Source organism: Salarias fasciatus, unplaced genomic scaffold, assembly GCF_902148845.1.
Source record: "Salarias fasciatus unplaced genomic scaffold, fSalaFa1.1, whole genome shotgun sequence".
Classification (NCBI taxonomy): Eukaryota; Metazoa; Chordata; class Actinopteri; order Blenniiformes; family Blenniidae; genus Salarias; species Salarias fasciatus.
This window is the reverse complement of record NW_021941376.1, coordinates 273,741-295,330: the sequence shown is the minus strand read 5'-3', so window position 1 is coordinate 295,330 and position 21,590 is coordinate 273,741. Positions and strand designations below refer to the sequence as shown.

Below are 21,590 nucleotides of genomic sequence, written 5' to 3'. Positions count from 1 at the left end.
GCAGAACCCACCGCCTGGGGTCAAACAGCCACAGCAGAACCCACCGCCTGGGGTCAAACAGCCACAGCAGAACCCACCGCCTGGTGTCAAACAGCCACAGTAGAACCCACCGCCTGGGGTCAAACAGCCACAGCAGAACCCACCGCCTGGGGTCAAACAGCCACAGCAGAACCCACCGCCTGGGGTCAAACAGCCACAGCAGAACCCACCGCCTGGGGTCAAACAGCCACAGCAGAACCCACCGCCTGGGGTCAAACAGCCACAGCAGAACCCACCGCCTGGGGTCAAACAGCCACAGCAGAACCCACCGCCTGGTGTCAAACAGCCACAGTAGAACCCACCGCCTGGGGTCAAACAGCCACAGCAGAACCCACCGCCTGGGGTCAAACAGCCACAGCAGAACCCACCGCCTGGGGTCAAACAGCCACAGTAGAACCCACCGCCTGGGGTCAAACAGCCACAGCAGAACCCACCGCCTGGGGTCAAACAGCCACAGCAGAACCCACCGCCTGGGGTCAAACAGCCACAGCAGAACCCACCGCCTGGTGTCAAACAGCCACAGTAGAACCCACCGCCTGGGGTCAAACAGCCACAGTAGAACCCACCGCCTGGGGTCAAACGGCCACAGGCAGGGTCCTGAGCGAAGCCAGACCAGCATCCAACACTCCAGCTTCCTGGGTTAAAAAGGAGCAGCTTGTCTTTAGTTTGAAGACAACTTGGAGCATTAAAAAGAAAATCAGTCTGACGTCAACTTCCTTCCAGTTTGCTGTTCACAGCATCCATAGCAACCAGCATAGCAACCAGCATAGCAACCACCATAGCAACCACCATAGCAACCAACATGGCAACAACTATAGCAACCACCATAGCAACCAGCATAGCAGCAGCTCCCCTGGGAGAGAACGTTCCTGGAATGAAAACCTGCAGGACTGGCTGTGATGAGGGTGACGCGTTCGCCCGTCTCCAGAGAAGTTTCTCCGTTCTTTAGTTTTTACTGCGGTTCTTCCGTCCAGCTGTTTCAGAAACTATTTTAGAGATCTGGTTCTGTGGTGAAAGTCGAGCTGAGGATCATTGTTCCATGTAGAGAACCGTGTTCGTGGTCAGATGGGACTTTCAGAGCAACTCGCTCCATTAAAACTGTCCTTCAGTCCGGATGTTATTTTAACGGCCACTAGGAGGCGCCTGACTTTCAAACAGAGCTACTGGTCCTAATCTGCGGCCTGGAACCAGAACCCATACAGACCCAGTGGAACCAGAACCCATACAGACCCAGTGGAACCAGAACCCATACAGAACCAGTGGAAACAGAACCCATACAGACCTAGTAGAACCAGAATCCACGCAGACCCAGTGGAACCAGAACCCGTACAGTCATTTATTGGGTAAAGTCAGAAATGCCGTTACACTCAACTCATTTGACCGAAGCCTGAATAAGAAATAATGACAGAGAGCTGCAGTCCGACCGTCTGGCCTGGTTCTTCTTTCCATCCCTGTCTGAGCCTCCTGACCGGCGTCCGTCCACACGGGGAGCCGAAGGCCTGGCGGACGGGCCAGAGGACGTCCTGAGAGTGTCCACCGGGGGCGCTGTGCTGCTGGGGGGAGGTGTGGACCAGCCCTCCTGGTCCAGGAGGATTTTCCCACAGACAAAAACAAGCTGGTATAAAAGTGGAGTTTGTGTTTCGCTGCAGCTTCAAGTGTTGATTGTGAGAAGGCCGACAGATTGACAGTCCAGAGAGCCCGGAGAACCGGAGAACCGGGTCACGTTCTAACAGGAACTTCAACAGAAAGGCGTTTGAGGTATCGTGACAGAAAAAAAGAGGTTGTGTGTGTTTTTGCTGCCTGAGAGAAGTACGGTACGAGCGTCCTTGAAAAATGTGAAGGAATGGCTGAAAGGAGACTGATGATGATGATGATGAAGATGATGATGACGATGGTGGGAGGGGAGGAGCTGCAGGGCTGGAGGAGGAGGAGGAGGAGGAGAGGATGAAGGCTCACGGCGTCGTCAGGTCGGGTCACCTTCAGGCGTACATGGTCAACTGGAGCCACTGCAGAGAAGAGACAGCGAGACGGACGGCAGGAGACCACCATGAAGGACAGGGGCGCGACCTTTGACCTTTAACCTGCGGCTGTGACAGCTCCACCCGGTGGGGGACGGGTGGAGCGACAGGATTCACTGAAACAGGACCACGTCCAGAGTGTCAGTCGTTCATGTTCCACGTCTACAATGTTAGTCGTTCTTGTTTCACCTCGTTTACAGCGTCAGTCGTTCATGTTTCACCACATCTACAGTGTCAATCGTTTATGTTTCACCACGTCTACAGTGTCAGTCGTTCATGTTCCACGTCTACAGCATCAGTCGTTCATGTTCCACGTCTACAGCGTCAGTCGTTCATGTTTCACCACGTCTACAGTGTCAGTCGTTCTTGTTTCACCTCGTTTACAGCGTCAGTCGTTCATGTTTCACCACATCTACAGCGTCAATCGTTTATGTTTCACCACGTCTACAGTGTCAGTCGTTTATGTTTCACCACGTCTACAGTGTCAGTCGTTTATGTTTCACCACATCTACAGCGTCAATCGTTTATGTTTCACCACATCTACAGCGTCAGTCGTTCATGTTTCACCACATCTACAGTGTCAGTCGTTTATGTTTCACCACGTCTACAGCGTCAGTCGTTCATGTTTCACCACGTCTACAGCGTCAGTCGTTTATGTTTCACCACGTCTACAGCGTCAGTCGTTCATGTTTCACCACGTCTACAGCGTCAATCGTTTATGTTTCACCACGTCTACAGCGTCAGTCGTTTGTTTCACCACGTCTACAGCGTCAGTCGTTCATGTTTCACCACGTCTACAGCGTCAATCGTTTATGTTTCACCACGTCTACAGCGTCAGTCGTTTATGTTTCACCACGTCTACAGCGTCAATCGTTTATGTTTCACCACGTCTACAGCGTCAGTCGTTTATGTTTCACCACGTCCACAGCGTCAGTCGTTTATGTTTCACCACGTCTACAGTGTCAGTCGTTCATGTTTCACCACGTCTACAGCGTCAGTCGTTCATGTTTCACCACGTCTACAGCGTCAGTCGTTTATGTTTCACCACGTCTACAGCGTCAGTCGTTCATGTTTCACCACGTCTACAGCGTCAGTCGTTTATGTTTCACCACGTCTACAGCGTCAGTCGTTCATGTTTCACCACGTCTACAGCGTCAGTCGTTTATGTTTCACCACGTCTACAGCGTCAGTCGTTCATGTTTCACCACGTCTACAGCGTCAATCGTTTATGTTTCACCACGTCTACAGCGTCAGTCGTTTATGTTTCACCACGTCCACAGCGTCAGTTGTTTATGTTTCACCACGTCTACAGTGTCAGTCGTTCATGTTTCACCACGTCTACAGTGTCAGTCGTTCATGTTTCACCACGTCTACAGCGTCAGTCGTTCATGTTTCACCACGTCCACAGCATCAGTCGTTCAGACGGTGGTTGTCAGTCGCTCGTGTTTGCTGTCGTACCTCCAGGACGCTGAGTCTGATGGTTCCGTCTCCGTCCTGATCGAAGGCCTGAAACGCTCCTGGAAGGAAACATGACACCGTAATTTAACAGCGGACTCTGAAGAACTCACAGAACGTCTCTCAGGGTTCTCCCCTCCTCAAGAGCTGGAGGACCCTCAGAACCTCCTCCTCCTCAGGAGGTTCCTCAGTGTGCAGAACAGGTTCTAAATTCTTTCTTATGAATGAGATTTAAAATGTGTGTAGTAATCTGGATTGATCAGAGATCCACTGGAGGATCGTAGATCCTCGCCAGGAATCAGTGTTGATCAGGGGTTCTTCATCTTGAGGATCATTTTCCTTCAGAAACAACTCAAGTTCTTCACCCATGGAAACAACCGTCGTCTCAGTCAGCAGTTGAAGATCAGACCAACGGAAGCACAAATAGATGTGTAACGTTAAAGAACCCAGAGTGGAACCGGAGCTGGATGACCCTACAACCCCCCAACAAACAAATGAAGATAAACAAAAGCACCACCCACAAACCAGTCCGAGACATGGCCACTGGAAAAGAGAACCTTGTTGAACCAATAGCATGCAGCCCCCCCACCACGCAGCCCCCACAGCGTAAAGCCCCCCTTCCATGCAGAATCCCTAGCATGCAACAGTCCTCCCACCATGCAGCCCCCCCCCCCCCCCCCCCCCTGTGGACTTACTGAACATGGCCTCCAGCCGCACCAGGCAGCTGATGAAGCTGTCGAAGTCGATGTTCATGCTCTCGTTGGCGTATCTCATGGTGATGATGTCGTACAGCTGGTTGTTGAGACGGAAGCCTGAGCGGGACATAAGACACATGACTGTACAGTGACAAGGACAGGATGGGTTGACAGCGTCAGCAGAGCAGCCAGGTACAGTCAGAGCAGACAGCTACAGTCAGAGCAGACAGCTACAGTCAGAGCAGACAGGTCCAGTCAGAACAGCCAGATACAGTCTGAGCAGAGCATACAGGTACAGTCAGAAGAGCCAGGTACAGTCAGAAGAGCCAGGTACAGTCAGAAGAGCCAGGTACAGTCAGAAGAGCCAGGTACAGTCAGAGCAGCATGGAGGAACATGGAGGAACGTTCTCTCCTCACCTGCGTCGTTCACGGCGTTCCTCATCTCGTAGCTGTTGATGCTGCCGGACTGGTCCGAGTTATAATGTTTAAAGATTCCCTGAAAGACGACAAGAGGAGACGTGAACATGGGGGGGGGGGGGGGGGCGGAGAGAGGGAGGCGGAGCTCTGACCTGCCACTGTTTGATCTTGTTCCACAGGTGTCTGAACTCCTGCAGGTTGAGTCGACCCGTTCCGTCCATCTACACACTCGGTTAAGACTGAAACCAAGAACAGCATCAACCAGACAACAACCTGTGCCAACAGTCGACCGCCCGCCACCCTGCAGCTCGCCGTGCATGGCTGTACATGTGGCGTTCTTCCTCCTGTTCTCCTGGAAACGGGGTTCCTGCTAACTGGACCATTAACTGTCCTGAACCATCAGTAGAGGTCATCTGTTCGGGCGCCGACCTCTGACCTCTCTGCTCCATGTTCTACCACTCAAAACCACGTGGAAATGAGGTCCAGTTTTCAACTGAAGTTGAAAACCAGTAGAAAGCAGCTGTTCAGCAGCAGCAGGATGAGTTCAGGGTCAAAACACAGCTTCAGTCCTGGGATTTTCTCCGTGGTGAAAACTGAAATGTTTCGTCCTTCAGTTACAGGAAAAGGAAAAACTGAACCTGATGACTGAGATCTGAGAAATCTGTCAGTCGGATCAGCATGACTTCCCATGTCTCCACTTCCTGTTTTTACTTCACATGTCTCCATTTCCTGTTTCTACGTCCCATGTTTCCACTTCCCGTTTCTACTTCACCCATGTTTCCACTTCCTGTTTCCCCTTCCTGTTTCTACTTCCCATGTTTCCACTTCCCGTTTCTACTTCACCCATGTTTCCACTTCCTGTTTCCCCTTCCTGTTTCTACTTCACATGTTTCCACTTCCCGTTTCTACTTCACCAATGTTTCCACTTGATGTTTCTACTTCACATGTTTCCACTTCCTGTTCCTACTTCATCAATGTTTCCACTTCCTGCTTCCACTTCCTGTTTCTACTTCCCATGTTTCCACTTCCTGTTTCTACTTCACCATGTTTCCGCTTCCTTTTTCCACTTCCTGTGTCTACTTACCATGTCTCCACTTCCTGTTTCTACTTCACCCATGTCTCCACTTCCTCTTTCTACTCCCCATGTTTCCACTTCCTGTTTTCACTTCCTGTTTCTACTTCCCATGTTTCCACTTCCCATTTCTAATTCACCCATGTTTCCACTTCCTGTTTCCACTTCACCCATGTTTCCACTTCCTGTTTCTACTTCACCCATGTTTCCGCTTGATGTTTCTACTTCACATGTTTCCACTTCCTGTTCCTACTTCATCAATGTTTCCACTTCCTGCTTCCACTTCCTGTTTCTACTTCCCATGTTTCCACTTCCTGTTTCTACTCCACCCATGCCTCCACTTCCTGTTTCTACTTCACCATGTTTCCGCTTCCTTTTTCCACTTCCTGTGTCTACTTACCATGTCTCCACTTCCTCTTTCTACTCCCCATGTTTCCACTTCCTGTTTTCACTTCCTGTTTCTACCTCCCGTGTCACTTCCTGCATGGATAGACTTTTTGGCAGTAAGCCATCGTTCATTACTGCCAACTGATCTCTCCTTATTGATCACTGTCTGTAGATCACTGATCACTGATCACTGATCACCGCCCCGGGGTCTCGGCAGCCCAAAGCACTCGATACAAAGGATACGTCCATCAGAGCTATCATGCTCCTGCAGCTCTCCAGGCTGAAGCCCTCGGTGTTCAGGTCCTTATCTGGAAACGAGGAGAACAGCAGCTGACGTCTGAAACCTCCGGTGAGCCCGGCCAGTTCCTGTCTCCTCCTGATGTTCTTCCTCTGGACTCACAGGTGAGTTTCACCTGAGCTGACCTGACCTCTGTGACCTCTGCCAGCTGTTACCGGTGTGTCTGACGGCTCTGGACTCACGTTTGGTGATCACTCTGTTCAGAACGTTCTTCAGTTCGTTGGCTGAGATTTCCATTTCCTGTGAGACATGAAGAAGTTCGTCAGCTGAAACGTCACGCCGAAAAAAACTGCAGAACCCTTCTCCCTCCGATTCTCTTCATATTTAAATAAATATTGTAAATGTGGTGAACAGAACCTGGTGCTTCAGTTAAACCAAACCCATCCCCGGGATTGGGAGGACGGTGCCGACCGGCGGAACATGGCGTTCTGATCTACTCACATCGCCGGCTATCTCCTGAAAAATCGAGCGGAACTGCTGGTCGTCCTCGCTCTCCTCGCCCGCCGACGCCGGCGCCGGCTGGTCCCAGAGAGAGGAGCAGAAGGAGAGATGAGAGCCACGCCACCGCCGCTTCCTCAGCAGAAGCTACACGCCGGTGAAAAGAGAGGAACCGGGAGAGCTCTCCGGTACCGGAGCACCGGGGAGGAGACACTCACCACGGGATGGTCCGCCTCGATCCTGTTCTCTATTTCCCTGAATGAAGACCAACAGACAGCAGTCACAACACCGTCCTCACGTGCAGCTACCAGCAGCACTCAGACCAGAACACCGGGTCCCGGACTCACACCGCCCCGGAACCACAAGCAGAGCTGAGATCAGCGGTTCGATACCACCTGAGTCCTCCGGCCGTCTGCTCGTCCTGGACAGACCTGCTGTCCCTCAGTATCGATCCCCTGAACCATTTCCGGACCAAACCTGGTTTTATTGGGTTTTATGTGACCCGACCCCCAATGTTAACCTGAACCTGAACTCTAACCCTCGCCTAACCCGACCCCTACCAGTGGACCCGGGACAGATTTCCTTCCACCTCACGTTCTGTTGGTGTCTCACATAAAATCCAATAAAATGTTTTTGTCGGGAAAGAGCAGGTGGGATCAGAACTGGTTGGACCTGAGCGATTAAAGGTTGTTTTTGCTCTTTGAAGGTTTGCAGACCAGGTCCGAGTCCCTCAGACTGGAGTCCTCCGGGGTGCCGGGTCTGCAGCGGTGCGTCTGGTCCTCCCGGGCAGCAGGGGGCGATGTTGGGCGGGGGGTGAGTGACTGAATATTCAGAAAGTTTACCGGATCATGTCCGAATGCGAAGCGGCTTGTCCTAAAAAAGATTCCATAACAGCTTCGAACTGCGGCCGATTTCGTCCAGCTCTACAAATCAAATCGCTGTTAAGACAGTTTGTTCTTGGTTTTTTGAGTCCCCCTCCCTCCGCCATCACAGACACACCCCCACACGGAGAACCGGCGGCGGCGGCGGCGGCGGCCCGTCTCGGCCCGAGGGCTGGGCGCTGATCTGAAGGCTGCATCGCTACGGCCGAAGGAGACAAATGAGGACGACCGACGGACGGGTGGAGCGGTGGAACCTCCCATGAGGTCCTGGTCTCAGACCTGCCGAGACAGGACAGAACCGTTCCTGACGTCCAGAACCAGGGACGGGTTCTGCTCCTTCAGACGTGCTTCGACCGAGATTACAGGAAAAGCACATCTCTCCGTTTGGGACTGGGAGAAAGGAGCTTCCAGGATTTCACAATAAAAGCGGCTGAACTGTCTTCCGGAGGAGACGCTCCGGCGCCAACCCGTCTCAGCGGGACGGTTTCCTGTCTGCGTCTCAGCGCCCAGCCCTGACCCCCGGGACCCGCCGCCGGACCCCCGGGACCGGCCGGCACTCACTCGGAGGTGTTCCTCTTCTCGGAGAAGACCCGCAGGATGAACTCGCCCTCCTGGTGCGGCTCGTAGGTGGACGGCACGATGACGTACTCGCCGGGCGCCAGGCGGAAGCGCTGCGTCACCTCCCGCAGGTTGATGTAGGACTTGCAGCGCGCCTTGGAGGAGTTGAACAGGAAGAAGTCCTTCTGCATGTGCTGCTTGTTCCCGTGCATCTGGAGGAGACGGTCGCCGTGGCGACGGCGGGGAGAAACGCGTCAACAACCGGAATCCTCCCTCCACGGTTTTCAGGATTACGAGAACAGCGAGACAGCTTGAGCCGGTCGGCGTTTCGCTCACCTCCTTCGGCACCTGCAGACAAAACAAAGAAATCTTCATGTCACACTTTAAATTAGCGAGAGTCTGATTCTGAGTGTCTTTTGAACAATAAACCAAGTCAATATGTGATGTTTGAAGATGTTAGAAATCATATTTTCTCAACTGTGGTCAATTTTTAACATTTTCAGATGAAAACTCTAAATGTAAAGCGTGATCCAGCCAAGGCGTGCTGAAGGTGACCGACCTCGTAAATGGCGAAGCCGATGGTGAACAGGTTGGCGCCCATCTTCCGCTCTTTCCGCCGGTTCTTCTGCATCAGCGCCACCACGAAGGTGCAGCCCACCTCGTTGTCCTCGGGGTCGTCGTCCTCCTCCAGCAGCCGCAGGCGGTACTGAGGGTTGGTCCAGAAGGTGTCTGGACAAGGCAGCCAATCGTCAGCTCTGAACCGACTTCACCGCAGCCAATCGTCAGCTCTGAACCGACTTCACCGCAGCCAATCGTCAGCTCTGAACCGACTTCACCGCAGCCAATCGTCAGCTCTGAACCGACTTCACCGCAGCCAATCGTCAGCTCTGAACCTGGCCTCGTAAACCAGCCCCGCCCACTTCACATCCACATTGGGATTTAGTAGCTGGGGGGTCCGGGGACCAGGCAATACAAACTCTGTGCAGGGGGCGTTGGTTACTCCTCCGACTGACAGCGTACTGCAGCCAATCAGTGCTTCCAAACAAATACGTCATCAAAATGCGTTAGCTTCTCTAAGGGTTAGCTTTAGCTCTTTAGCTTTAGCTTCTCTACACGCAAAGACACGCGAAAAAACGTCTTTTCTTGTTAGAAACTCACCAGGCCAGACTCTTGCTCTTGTTGTAATTCTTGGTGTTTCGGCTCTAACTTTACTGACTGCAGCTTTCAGACGATGGTTAAAGTTAAAGTCCGTAATCTCCGCAACGCGCAGTGATGACGTCACTTCCGGTTTAGCCGCCGGAATTCGCCAAAAAATTTTGAAAACACAAAGCGGCAACGCTGATTGGCTCGGCCGTTTCCCGGCCGAGTCCCATTCTCTTTCTGTTGTCTTGTCTCCAGACCCCCCCAGCTCCACAATCCAAATGTGGATGTAGAGTGGGCGGGGCCAGTTTACGAGGCTACTCTGAACCGACTTCACCGCAGCCAATCATCAGCTCTGAACCAGCTTCAAGAAGAAAAACCTCACTGGGAACAGGTCAAAGATCAAAGTCCAACCTGTGCAGTGGCGGTCAGTCCGGGGGCGTCAGTACGGGGGGGTCAGTCCGGGGGGGGATCTTTACAGGGGGGGTCTTTACAGGGGGGTCTGTCCAGGAGGGTCTTTACGGGGGGATCAGTACACTGGGGTCTGAACAGGGTGGTCTGTAAGGGGGTCTGAACAGGGGGTACCTGGGTAGTTCCTGCAGCCTCCAGCGGAGCAGCCTCGGACCCAGCGGCCCTCGTTGACAGAAACCGTCCACTTGTGGATCTTGTCGTCCTCCAGGGCGTTGGGGGTCAGGTTGCAGATCTCGATCTTGGTGTAGTTCTTCTTGAAGTCCTCAAAGGACATCCTGAAGAGGAAGAACCGACAGAAGAACGTTGGACACCACAGCGAGGCGAGACGGAGAACCTTGGAGCTGCGGACGGACCAGAACTCTCCGTCCTCGGCGCTCTGGTGCTGCAGCTTCTCCTTCTCGGACTTGGACAGAGTGGTCCACTCCTTGGAGCTGAGGACACAAAGACACGCCGGAGGTTACGACAGGTGGCGGTTCTGAGCTGGGCGGACCGGACGGTACTGGGAGAAGGTCTCACTTGTCACTCCAGGGACCGTTCCACTCCACCTGGCCCCACGGGTTCCTGAGGCGCACCAGGCGGACCTTGGACTCCTTGTTCGGAGACGCTTTGCACTGCAGGAAGAGACAAATCCCGGATCAGGATCAGGATTAGGACCTGGGTCCAGATCTGGATGGATGGATGGGTTGATGGGTTGATGGGTGGAGGGGTGGAGAGGTGGAGGGGTGGATGGCCCTGTCTCACCTCCTCCACCGCCGTCACAGAGTAGGCGTGGCCCTTCACCAGCCCCGTCACCGTCCGGGTCTCGAACCGAGCAGGAACCAGCGACTGCGGAGAGAACCAGGCAGCGTCAGAACCAGGCGGCGTCAGAACCAGGCGGCGTCAGAACCAGCCGGCCCGTTCCGGCGCCTGCAGGGCGAAGTGGGCGGAGCTCACATCGATGGAGCAGCCCATCAAGGAGCCCCTCTCCAGAGCCTTCTTCATGATCTTGTAGAGCTCCTTGGGCGCCTCCTTCATCTCGTAGAACTCGGTGACTCCGCCTGTGAAGTCCTCCATGGCCTCGGTGGTGTTCCCGCCCTTCAGGGCCTCATAGGAACCGTGCAGCCTGAACACAGAACCGGATCAGCCGCTGCTGGAACCGGAGAACCCACCGGACTCAGGCAGAAGGCGGAGGTTCTCACTTGGCGTAGGCCTTCTCCAGCAGCGCGCTCCAGAACTCGTTCCTCTCCGCAGACTTGGTGAACACCAGCTGGTTGTTGAAGGTCGGGATGCGGTCGTCGATGACGACGTCGACCCAGTCGCCATAGCGCCAGAACTGATGGAGGGAGAGCAGAACGTGGTCGGGAAAGTCCGGGATCGGGAACGGCTTTTCACATTCCCGTCCCGGAACAGCAGAGCAGCGGTCCAGGAGGCGGAGGGAGGTGGAGGAGGGAGGAGGAGGGAGGTGGAGGAGGGAGGCGGAGGGAGGTGGAGGAGGGAGGAGGAGGGAGGTGGAGGAAGTGGAGGAGGCGGAGGGAGGAGGAGGAGGTGGAGGAAGTGGAGGAGGTGGAGGAAGGTGGAGGAGGGAGGTGGAGGAAGTGGAGGAGGTGGAGGAAGGTGGAGGAGGGAGGTGGAGGAAGTGGAGGAGGTGGAGGAAGGTGGAGGGAGGCTCAGCCGGTCCAGACCTGGAAGTGGAAGATTCCGGCGTAGCCTTCGGAGAAGCTCTGCTCCTGAGGAACCACCCGGTACAGCAGCTTCTCGTTCAGGGTGAGGCAGGCGATGGCGGCCAGCAGCCAGCAGTCCCCTGGACACACACACACACACACACACACACACACACACACACACACACACACACACACACACACACACACACACACACACACACACACACACACACACACACACACACACCCCGACTTCAAACTACAGCTGACAGCATTTCCGTCTCAGTCTGTTAGATTAAACCCAAAACCCTCAGGAACCGTGGGGACAGGAGACCAGGAACTGGTCCAGAACCAGAACAGCAGTTGGACATGAGTTCTGGAGACTTTCCCACAGACCCTCTCCTCCCGGTGGTTCCTCAGTTCTCCAGAACCTGCCTCAGTGGAACCCTGCAGAGGTCCGGTCTGGACCCGATGGACAGACGGAACGCTGGTGTTCTCTGGAGAACACTTCACCGGGACTCCGGTTCACGGAGACCGATCAGAGTCTGGATGTCAAAAGCTCAACTTTGTTGATCAGGATTAATCACAGGATCAGGATTATCGAGGTTCCACAGAGAGCAGTTAGAACTCAGACGGTTCTGAACCGAGTTCAGGTCATTTCACTGTCAGGGGCCTTGGTTCCCTCCCCCTGAGCCCAGGTGCATTATGGGCCTTGGTTCCCTGAGCCCAGGTGCATTGTGGACCTTGGTTCTCTCACCCCGAGCCCAGGTGCATTGTGGGCCTTGGTTCCCTGAGCCCAGGTGCATTATGGGCCTTGGTTCTCTCACCCCGAGCCCAGGTGCATTATGGGCCTTGGTTCCCTCCCCCTGAGCCCAGGTGCATTGTGGGCCTTGGTTCCCTCCCCCTGAGCCCAGGTGCATTGTGGGCCTTGGTTCTGTTAATGTTTTCTGTTCTGTAAAGCTTTAATCATTCTGATTGTTCTCCTGATGGTTCTGTTATTTACTGTTGATTGTTCTGATTTCTCTCTCAGTGGAACGTTGGTTCTAAACCTGCAGTTCAAAACGCGATTAATCATGATTAACTATGGAAATTCTGCAGTTAATTGCGATTTAAAAAAAAATGTTTTGACAGTCTGAGTCAAACGTAGAGCACTGTGGAGTGTTGAAGGCTGAACGGCGCCCCCTGCTGCCGCGTCCTGCCCGGACGCCCTGCTGGACGCTGTTGTTGTGAAGGACACGCCCCCTGCTGGATGCTGTGGACACGCCCCCTGCCGTGTGTCCTTTGTGCCTGCCGCTCGGCGGAACAATGTCCGGCTGTCTTTCGGCGCTGGACGGACGCCGTCCTTTATCTCCGGTCTGAATGAGAAATGCTGCTGGTCGGATTCCCTTCCAAACAGCGAGCACAATATGGAGGCCGTGCGGGGGGCCCCGGGGCCGGCGCCATCCCACAGCCCTGTGTGTGTGTGTGTGTGTGTGTGTGTGTGTGTGTGTGTGTGTGTGTGTGTGTGTGTGTGTGTGTGTGTGTGTGTGAGTGAGACCGTTAACGCTCCACCACAGAACCACAGAAGAGTGAAAAAGCAGGATTTACCCAGATCCCCCTGGCAGATGTCGGTCCTGCTGGCTCCTCCGACGATGAACTGCGGGTTCTCGCAGATCTCCTGCGGACGGGAACACAGAGGCGCTGAGCCGGGCCGGATCCGGTCCTCCGACCGGGCCCGCCCTCCACGCCGGTCCTACCTTGGGCCTCTTCCAGACGATGTTCTTGACCTTGTTGGACTTGTGGCCCAGCTCCTTGAAGCCCAGCGACTCCACGGAGGCGGGGAAGGACTCGTCCTCGAACAGGCTCTTCCTCTGCAGGCAGTCCTGCCGCAGGCCGCCGAAGTCCTGGCCGTTGAAGCGCACGGGCTTGGCGAGCGATCCCTCGCCGTCCCTGCGCTCGCGCTCCCGGATCAGCCGGTCGCAGAAAAAGCCAGACGGTGTGTACGGCATGTCGTGTCCGCTGGCGCTCTTCCTCCGATACGTTGGAAAGTCTTACGGGCCAAAAGACGCTGGCATAAATCCAAACTGCTGATATGTGATTGGCTCCTCCTCCGTCGCTCCGTCACTGTGAAAGACGCATTCACCTAACCTGCATTCACCTTTACACACACACACGTGCGTGTGTGTGTTTGGCGCGCTCCCATTGGCCGGGGCCAACAATGGCGGCCGCCGTCATTGTTGGGTGACACAAAGGGCGGCGGGCGGCGGCGGAGTGGCGGTTCAGCAGAAGGCTTTCACTGCTTTAAACCGCCGCTCAATGGAGCTCAGCATCCAGCAGCCTCAGCAGAACCGCCGCGGAACCCAGAACCCGGCCGGGCAGCCGGGCCCCGGGAGGCAGCCGGCACCGAGAACCGGAACCCAGAACCCAGCCGGGCCCCGGGAGGCAGCCGGCACCGAGAACCGGAACCCAGAACCCAGCCGGGCCCCGGGAGGCAGCCGGCACCGAGAACCGGAACCCAGAACCCAGCCGGGCCCCGGGAGGCAGCCGGCACCGAGAACCGGAACCCAGAACCCAGCCGGGCCCCGGGAGGCAGCCGGCACCGAGAACCGGAACCCAGAACCCAGCCGGGCCCCGGGAGGCAGCCGGCACCGAGAACCGGAACCCAGAACCCAGCCGGGCCCGGGGAGGCAGCCGGCACCGAGAACCAGAACCCAGAACCTGAACCCAGAACCTGGCCGGGCATCCAGGCCCAGAGAGGCAGCTGGCACCGAGAACCAGAACCCAGAACCTGAACCCAGAACCTGGCCGGGCATCCAGGCCCAGAGAGGCAGCCGGCACCGAGAACCAGAACCCAGAACCTGAACCCAGAACCTGGCCGGGCATCCAGGCCCAGAGAGGCAGCTGGCATCGAGAACCAGAACCCAGAACCTGAACTGAGACCCTGAACAGAAACCAGAGAATGAATCTGGCTCCAATATTCATCCATCCATCATCCATCCAAACAGCCATCATCCGTCCATCACCAGTGTTAGGCAGTAACGTGTTATTAGTAACAGAGTTACTTTTTTCAGTAACTAGTAACGTAACTTGTTCTGTTGTAACTCAGCAGCTCCGTTTCCGTCCCCAGACGTTCCGTTGCTCCGTTCCTCTTGGTGGTTTCATAGTTTTCATCACAGCGGCGCTCAGTTCCTGCAACATTCCAGCATCAATAAAGTTTCATTGAAGTGAAAACAGAGCATTGGGCCCCTCTCTCTCTCTCTCTCTCTCTCTCTCGCTCTCTCTCTCTCTCCTCAGGTCAGAGCTGACCAGGAGTGAAAAGAGACTAAAGTGCTGTGAGGAGGATTTCTCTCTGTTGTGTCTCAGCTGAGGCTCCAGCTGCTCTTTGACCACCGACTGTTTGTTTTAGAACAACTTTAAAATCCAGATGCAACAATCCGATTTAAATAAAGTTCGATGACGTTCTCCGTCTCATGAGCTTTTGAACGATGTGTTACATGTGACTGAGGCTTCATCCAGCTGGGAGACATCTTTGAGCGTAACTGCACGAGCGCCGCCGCCATCTTGGATCTAGACGCACCAGGGGGCGCTGCAGAGCGCGCCAATGGCTAATACTATTTCTGTGATATTTGGCAATCTTTTTATTCTGAAACATGCTAATTTATCCTCCCTGTCAGTTTCTACAGCTCATTGTTTTTCTTCTTGATGTGCATTTTGCAGATGTTGTTGTTTACGTATTGCCGAGGGGATTTGTTTGTTTTCCTGTGACGTCATTGGCTGTTTTTGTATTGAAATGCGTCAGTCTGCATCTCATATCTCATTCGTTGTCTGTAACAGAAGTTCTTGGTGCCGAGTGAAACTTGATTCTGAATCACAGATTATATCAGAAGGCCTCTATTTGCTTTAAGCCACTTTAATGTTTTGCAGGCTGCTGTTGAGTGAAACAGGCGTTGGGATTCTGGACGCTGAGGCGTCTGTCCAGCTGGGCGACGCTCCACGGCCAGGCAGCGGCTGCACTCCGAGACCAGGATGAAAGTCCAGACTGAGCCAGGGCCGCAGGAGTTCAGTCAGTCAGCCCGATTTACCGACGGCACTGGAAAAACCTTTAAAGTAACTAAAAAGTTACTTTTTCAGAAACGCATTACTTTTTGGTTTAAATTACTTTAAGAGTTAATTTTTTCATGAAGTAACTATGAACTGTAACTAGTCACTATTTTTCAGTAACTAGCACAACACCGTCCATCTGTCCTCCACCCATCCTCCACCCAACCAGTCATCATCCATCATAAATCCATCCATCCGCCATCCATCTATGAATCCATCCATCCTCCACCCATCCTCCACCCAACCAGTCATCATCCATCCATCATAAATCCATCCATCCGCCATCCATCTATGAATCCATCTATCATCCACTCATCCTCCGCTCATCCTCCACCCATCCTCCCCTCATCCTCCACCCATCCTCCCCTCATCCTCAACCCAACCAGTCATCATCCATCCATCATAAATCCATCCATCCGCCATCCATCTATGAATCCATCTATCATCCACTCATCCTCCGCTCATCCTCCACCCATCCTCCCCTCATCCTCCACCCATCCTCCCCTCATCCTCAACCCAACCAGTCATCATCCATCCATCATAAATCCATCCATCCGCCATCCATCTATGAATCCATCTATCATCCACTCATCCTCCGCTCATCCTCCACCCATCCTCCGCTCATCCTCCACCCATCCTCCCCTCATCCTCCACCCATCCTCCCCTCATCCTCCACCCATCCTCCACCCATCCTCCACCCATCCTCCCCTCATCCTCCACCCATCCTCCACCCATCCTCCACCCATCCTCCCCTCATCCTCCACCCATCCTCCGCTCATCCTCCACCCATCCTCCCCTCATCCTCCACCCATCCTCCCCTCATCCTCCACCCATCCTCCACCCATCCTCCCCTCATCCTCCACCCATGCAGGGTTTCCTCCATCCTCTCCTGGGTCAGTCAGGGGTGAAGAGGTCTCTGATGGGTTCTGCTGGTCCCGGTTGTGTTGATCCGGACCCGTATTGGGGATTTGCAGCTGTCATGGCGTTAAACTGGAATCTGGCTCATTCCAGCAGTTTTGGCTTCAAGCGAGCAAAGGTCAGAGGTCAGGTCACCCGAACAAAAACAAAGCTTCGTCACTGTTTCAGTGGAAAAACAAAACCCGAAGGAAACAAAGCGAATCAGAAGCTGCAGAGTTTTATTCAGAGCAGAAAGACTCTGGTCCGTCAGCTGACGACAGGAACAGCAGCCGACCCGGTTCAGCCATCACAAGACACGAGCAATCAATCCCCGATCAACCGACCTCCGTCCATACGCCTGGAGCACCTTCCACATGAGAACCTCGACCGCCCGACAGTGAAGGAACCTTTCTGACAGAATGAATCTGTGATGTGGATGACAGGGTGAACCAGTGAAGTTAATGACTGGGTGAAGCAGTGATCTGAATGACAGGGTGAAGCAGTGATGTGGATGACTGGGTGAAGCAGTGATGTGGATGACAGGGTGAAGCGGTGAAGTTATTAAGAGGTTGAAGCAGTGATGTGGATGACAGGGTGAAGCAGTGAAGTTATCGAGAGGGTGAAGCGGTGATGTGGATGTCCCAGTCTGCCTCCACCCGGAGCTGCAGCTCCGTCAGGGTCAGGGTGCAGCTGGACTCGCAGAACCGGAACGCTGCAGCAGAACCTTCAGCGCCTGCAGGTCAGAGAACACGAGGAGAACGTCAGAACGTCAGAACGTCCTGAACAGCCGGCGGGACGGCCAGCTGTGTTCTCCACTGCTCTCCACGACCCGGAGTCCAGCTGTTCCACATGTCCGACGGGAGCGAGGCAGCGGCGCACACTCTGCTGGACAACATCTGCTCTCCTGGATCAGTTTAGATCCTCAGCCAATCAGAGGAGAGGAGCTCTGGTCCCTCAGCCAATCAGAGGAGAGGAGCTCAAACCTTTTTCACCAAAAATACCTCCACACACACACACACACACAAACACACACACACACACACACACACACACACACACACACACACACACACACACACAGACACACACACACACACACACACACACACACACGCTCACCTGGCTCGCACACCGTCACAGAGGCCGGTCTGCTCTTCACGCCGAGGACGGTGACGGTCTGGACCCGGGTCCGGGTCTCCGCCGTCCCCTCTTCGCTGGCGGCCCTGAGACAAACATCATGTGTTCATTTCACCCGTCCACAGACGGACCGGGCCGGGGGTGTCCCCAGACCGGGGGCGTGCAGCGGGACGCACCGGCAGAGCAGGCGGCCGGACCGCAGGTCCAGGCGGCGCAGGCTGAAGCACTTCCTGTCCCGGTAGCCGAAGGAGAGTCCGTCGTCCAGGAACAGCAGGCCGCGAGCCGCCGCCTGCAGACACAGCGCCGCCTAGTGGTCTGGATCCCGGTCCCACCAGGACCCAGCGCCGCCTAGTGGTCTGGAGCCCGGTCCCACCAGGACCCAGCGCCGCCTAGTGGTCTGGAGCCCGGTCCCACCAGGACCCAGCGCCGCCTAGTGGTCTGGAGCCCGGTCCCACCAGGACCCAGCGCCGCCTAGTGGTCTGGAGCCCGGTCCCACCAGGACCCAGCGCCGCCTAGTGGTCTGGAGCCCGGTCCCACCAGGACCCAGCGCCGCCTAGTGGTCTGGAGCCCGGTCCCACCAGGACCCAGCGCCGCCTAGTGGTCTGGAGCCCGGTCCCACCAGGACCCAGCCCCGGGGCCCTGCTCCAGCAGGAGCACTGGGGTTCGAACCCCGGGACCTCACATGGCGTCACACTGGGAGAGTGGCACTCTGAACGGGAACCCGGTTCGAGTCCGATCCGGCTCTCACCTGAGCATCTAGAGCCACGGTGACGGCCAGCGGGATGTCCTGCTGCTCCGCCGTACAGGACCCGGGTCGAGTCCGCCTGAAGACCACCGAGCCTCCACGCTGGAACAGGGGAACCTGCACACAGCACAGCGTCAGGACCAGGACCAGGACCAGGACCAGGACCAGGGCCAGGGCCAGGACTGGGACCAGGACCAGGGCCAGGACCAGGGCCAGGACCAGGACCAGGACCAGGACCAGGACCAGGACCCAGACCGGGACCAGGGCCAGGGCCAGGGCCAGGGCCAGGACCGGGATCAGGACCGGGTCCAGGCCCAGCAGCATGTTCAAAGCCTCCATGGTGTGAAGACCGACCGTGTCCACGGTGACGGGCAGAGTCACGGTTTGACCCCCGCTGTACGCCTGAGCAGACCGGACGTCGTACCAGACCTGAGACGAGACCCGGAGGATCAGGGGGGATCAGGGAGGATCAGGGGGGATCCAGCAAGGACCTGGACCCGGTCTTACCTCGGCGGAGCCCGGGAGGAGGACCGAGACGGCTCCAACACCGGGTTCAGTGACGGGACGGGCCAGCAGCGCTGCTCCTGCACAGAAACACGGTTCAAACCCCGACAGCTCCGAGCGGCGGCTCAGAGATCTGATCTGATCATGGTCTGGGTGGATCACCGATCATGTACTGGTGATCCACTGAGAAGGTGACCGGATCCTCCGGGAACTCCACCCACAGGGGCCTGCAGAGGGGGGGCGCCGTCAGTCCATCATCCATCCATCCATCCATTCATCATCCATCCATCCATCATCCATTCACCCACAAACATCCTCGTCATCTCAGAATCTCACTATGTTCACACCAGAGGTGGTCAGTCCTGGTGCCGGGGTTCAGGGGGGGCAGGAAGGATCGCAGGGGAACAGACTAGACCAGGAGGGACCAGGAGGGACCAGGAGGGACCAGGAGGGACCACCTCTGGTCTACACTGACCTCTAAAGCTGGAACAGGTTCAGAGTCTCGGCGGGGCTGGAGACGGGACCGACCTGAGCGGGGGGAGTCCGGCGGTGTGGGCCTGGTAGAACAGGGTGTACCAGTAGGGCAGCAGGCGGTACCTGAGGACAGACCCGGACCCTCAGAAACTCCATGTGGACTGAGCGGGGCTGCTACGGTGGAACACGCGTCATGTTCTGTTCTGTCTGGGATTCACTCTGCTCATGGTTCCACAAAAGAACAGAACAGGGAATAGAACCAGCAGCTCTGAGTCCTGGTGAGGACCCGGTTCTCCGTACCGTTCTTGGATTGCGGTGCGCACAGCCGCGGTCACGTTCTCCCCGAAGAGCCAGGGTTCCCGGCGCTTGGTGTCCTTGGAGGAGTGTCCTCTGAAGAAGGGCTGCAGCGCCGCCGCCTGGTACCAGCGGACCAGCAGCTCCGGGTCCGGGTCCCGGACGAAGCCCCCGACGTCGGCTGGAACCGAGGAGCAGAGGGCGTCAGGCCGGGCGGAGACCCGGGACCGTCCGGCGGCGAGAGGCGGACCTCCACAGAAGGCGATGCCGGCCAGGCTGAGAGACAGCAGCATGGGGACGCAGATCCGCAGGTGCTCCCAGCTCGCCACGTTGTCTCCCGTCCAGACGGCGCCTGCAGCGGAACCGGGACCGTCACCGGGATCGTCAACGGGACCGTCACCAGAAGCGTAACCGGGAGCGTAACCGGGAGCGTCACCAGGAGCGTCACCAGGACCGTCACCAGGAGCGTAACCAGGAGCATCACCGGGAGCATCACCGGGAGCGTCACCAGGACCGTCACCAGGAGCGTAACCGGGAGCATCACCGGGAGCGTCACCGGGAGCGTCACCGGGACCGTCACCGGGAGCGTCACCAGGACCGTCACCAGGAGCGTAACCGGGAGCATCACCGGGAGCGTCACCAGGACCGTCACCAGGAGCGTAACCGGGAGCGTCACCGGGAGCGTCACCAGGAGCGTCACCGGGACCGTCACCGGGATCGTCAACGGGACCGTCACCAGGAGCGTAACCGGGAGCGTAACCGGGAGCGTCACCAGGAGCGTCACCAGGACCGTCACCAGGAGCGTAACCGGGAGCATCACCGGGAGCATCACCGGGAGCGTCACCGGGAGCGTCACCAGGAGCGTAACCGGGAGCGTCACCGGGAGCGTCACCGGGAGCGTCACCGGGACCGTCACCGGGAGCGTCACCAGGACCGTCACCAGGAGCGTAACCGGGAGCATCACCGGGAGCGTCACCAGGACCGTCACCAGGAGCGTAACCGGGAGCGTCACCGGGAGCGTCACCAGGAGCGTCACCGGGAGCGTCACCGGGAGCGTCACCGGGAGCGTCACCTGGACCGTCACCGGGAGCGTCACCGGGAGCGTCACCTGGACCGTCACCGGGAGCGTCACCGGGAGCGTCACCAGGAGCGTCACCGGGACCGTCACCGGGAGCGTCACCGGGACCGTCGCCGGAGGGACTCGACACGGCGCCGATCCGCTTCCCGCCCAAACTCACCAAATCGCTGGGATCCGGCGAAGAACGAGCGCGACAGGACGAACGGCCGCTGGCGTCCTCCGGAGCGAGACAGCAGCCCGTCCGCCGTGGACATGTGCTGCCGGGACAGAAGGACGGGTCAGCGGCGCCGCCCGGCACCGGGACTCGGACCCACCGCCCCCACTCGCCTGGTAGAAGCCGTACAGGTTGTGCAGCTCCCGGTGCTCCCAGCCCCATGATGCACTGCGTCTTTGGGCATGGTCTGCTCGGGGATCACGCGGAACACCGACGGCTCGTTCATGTCGTTCCACAGAAACAAGCGACGGCGTGGAACCCTGCAGGGACAGGAGGCCACGGGGAGACCGGCACGTCGAGGTCAAAGGTTAAAAAAACACACTGAGCCGGCAGAAGGTCACGACCTCTGTCAAACCACATTCCCGCCGTCGACGGCGTCTTCCCAGACTCGGAGTCCATTTCTTAGCCGAGCAGCGAGGCTGGTGCAAAACCCCCTCTGACCACTAGGTGTCCCCAGAGGACTGACAGAGACACGCCCCCAAAGAGACGGACGTCCACAGCAGAGCGGAGTTCCACCGCAGGTCCTCCTGGAGGCAGAACCTCTGACCTCTGACCCGGGTTCCTACCTGGTACCTGCTGAGGCTGAAGAGGCCGGAGTACCAGGCCCGGGTGGCCCGGCTGCTGAAGTCCAGGTACGAAGATCACCGAGAGAGAA

At 56.6% G+C, this 21,590-nt stretch overlaps 2 protein-coding genes across 2 annotated transcripts in view; both read right to left on the bottom strand.

Annotated features, from left to right (window-relative positions):
* Window positions 1-1,494: 1,494 nt before the first annotated feature.
* Window positions 1,495-13,651, bottom strand: capn3a (calpain 3a, (p94)). Its single transcript, XM_030087184.1, has 21 exons — window positions 13,249-13,651; window positions 13,100-13,169; window positions 11,531-11,649; window positions 11,048-11,181; window positions 10,803-10,971; window positions 10,611-10,694; window positions 10,386-10,480; window positions 10,223-10,300; window positions 9,984-10,144; window positions 8,818-8,987; window positions 8,595-8,606; window positions 8,262-8,470; window positions 7,038-7,074; window positions 6,823-6,900; window positions 6,564-6,621; window positions 6,327-6,391; window positions 4,777-4,845; window positions 4,625-4,703; window positions 4,208-4,324; window positions 3,516-3,574; window positions 1,495-2,045 (listed from the first exon to the last, which is right to left on the bottom strand). Exons 1-21 carry the CDS (start codon window positions 13,498-13,500, stop codon window positions 2,019-2,021), a joined length of 2,142 nt encoding a protein of 713 aa, XP_029943044.1. The 5' UTR covers window positions 13,501-13,651; the 3' UTR covers window positions 1,495-2,018.
* A 3,073-nt stretch (window positions 13,652-16,724) lies between these two features.
* The window catches only part of ganc (glucosidase, alpha; neutral C), a 15,001-nt gene continuing 10,135 nt past the window's right edge, over window positions 16,725-21,590 (bottom strand). Inside the window, 15 exon segments of the mRNA XM_030087176.1 lie at window positions 16,725-17,222; window positions 17,609-17,712; window positions 17,803-17,915; window positions 18,375-18,488; window positions 18,726-18,800; window positions 18,879-18,955; window positions 19,038-19,102; window positions 19,404-19,472; window positions 19,650-19,824; window positions 19,894-19,995; window positions 20,882-20,978; window positions 21,049-21,095; window positions 21,098-21,179; window positions 21,181-21,195; window positions 21,502-21,576. Coding sequence (XP_029943036.1) covers window positions 17,098-17,222; window positions 17,609-17,712; window positions 17,803-17,915; window positions 18,375-18,488; window positions 18,726-18,800; window positions 18,879-18,955; window positions 19,038-19,102; window positions 19,404-19,472; window positions 19,650-19,824; window positions 19,894-19,995; window positions 20,882-20,978; window positions 21,049-21,095; window positions 21,098-21,179; window positions 21,181-21,195; window positions 21,502-21,576 — 1,335 coding nt within the window. The 3' untranslated portion in view covers window positions 16,725-17,097.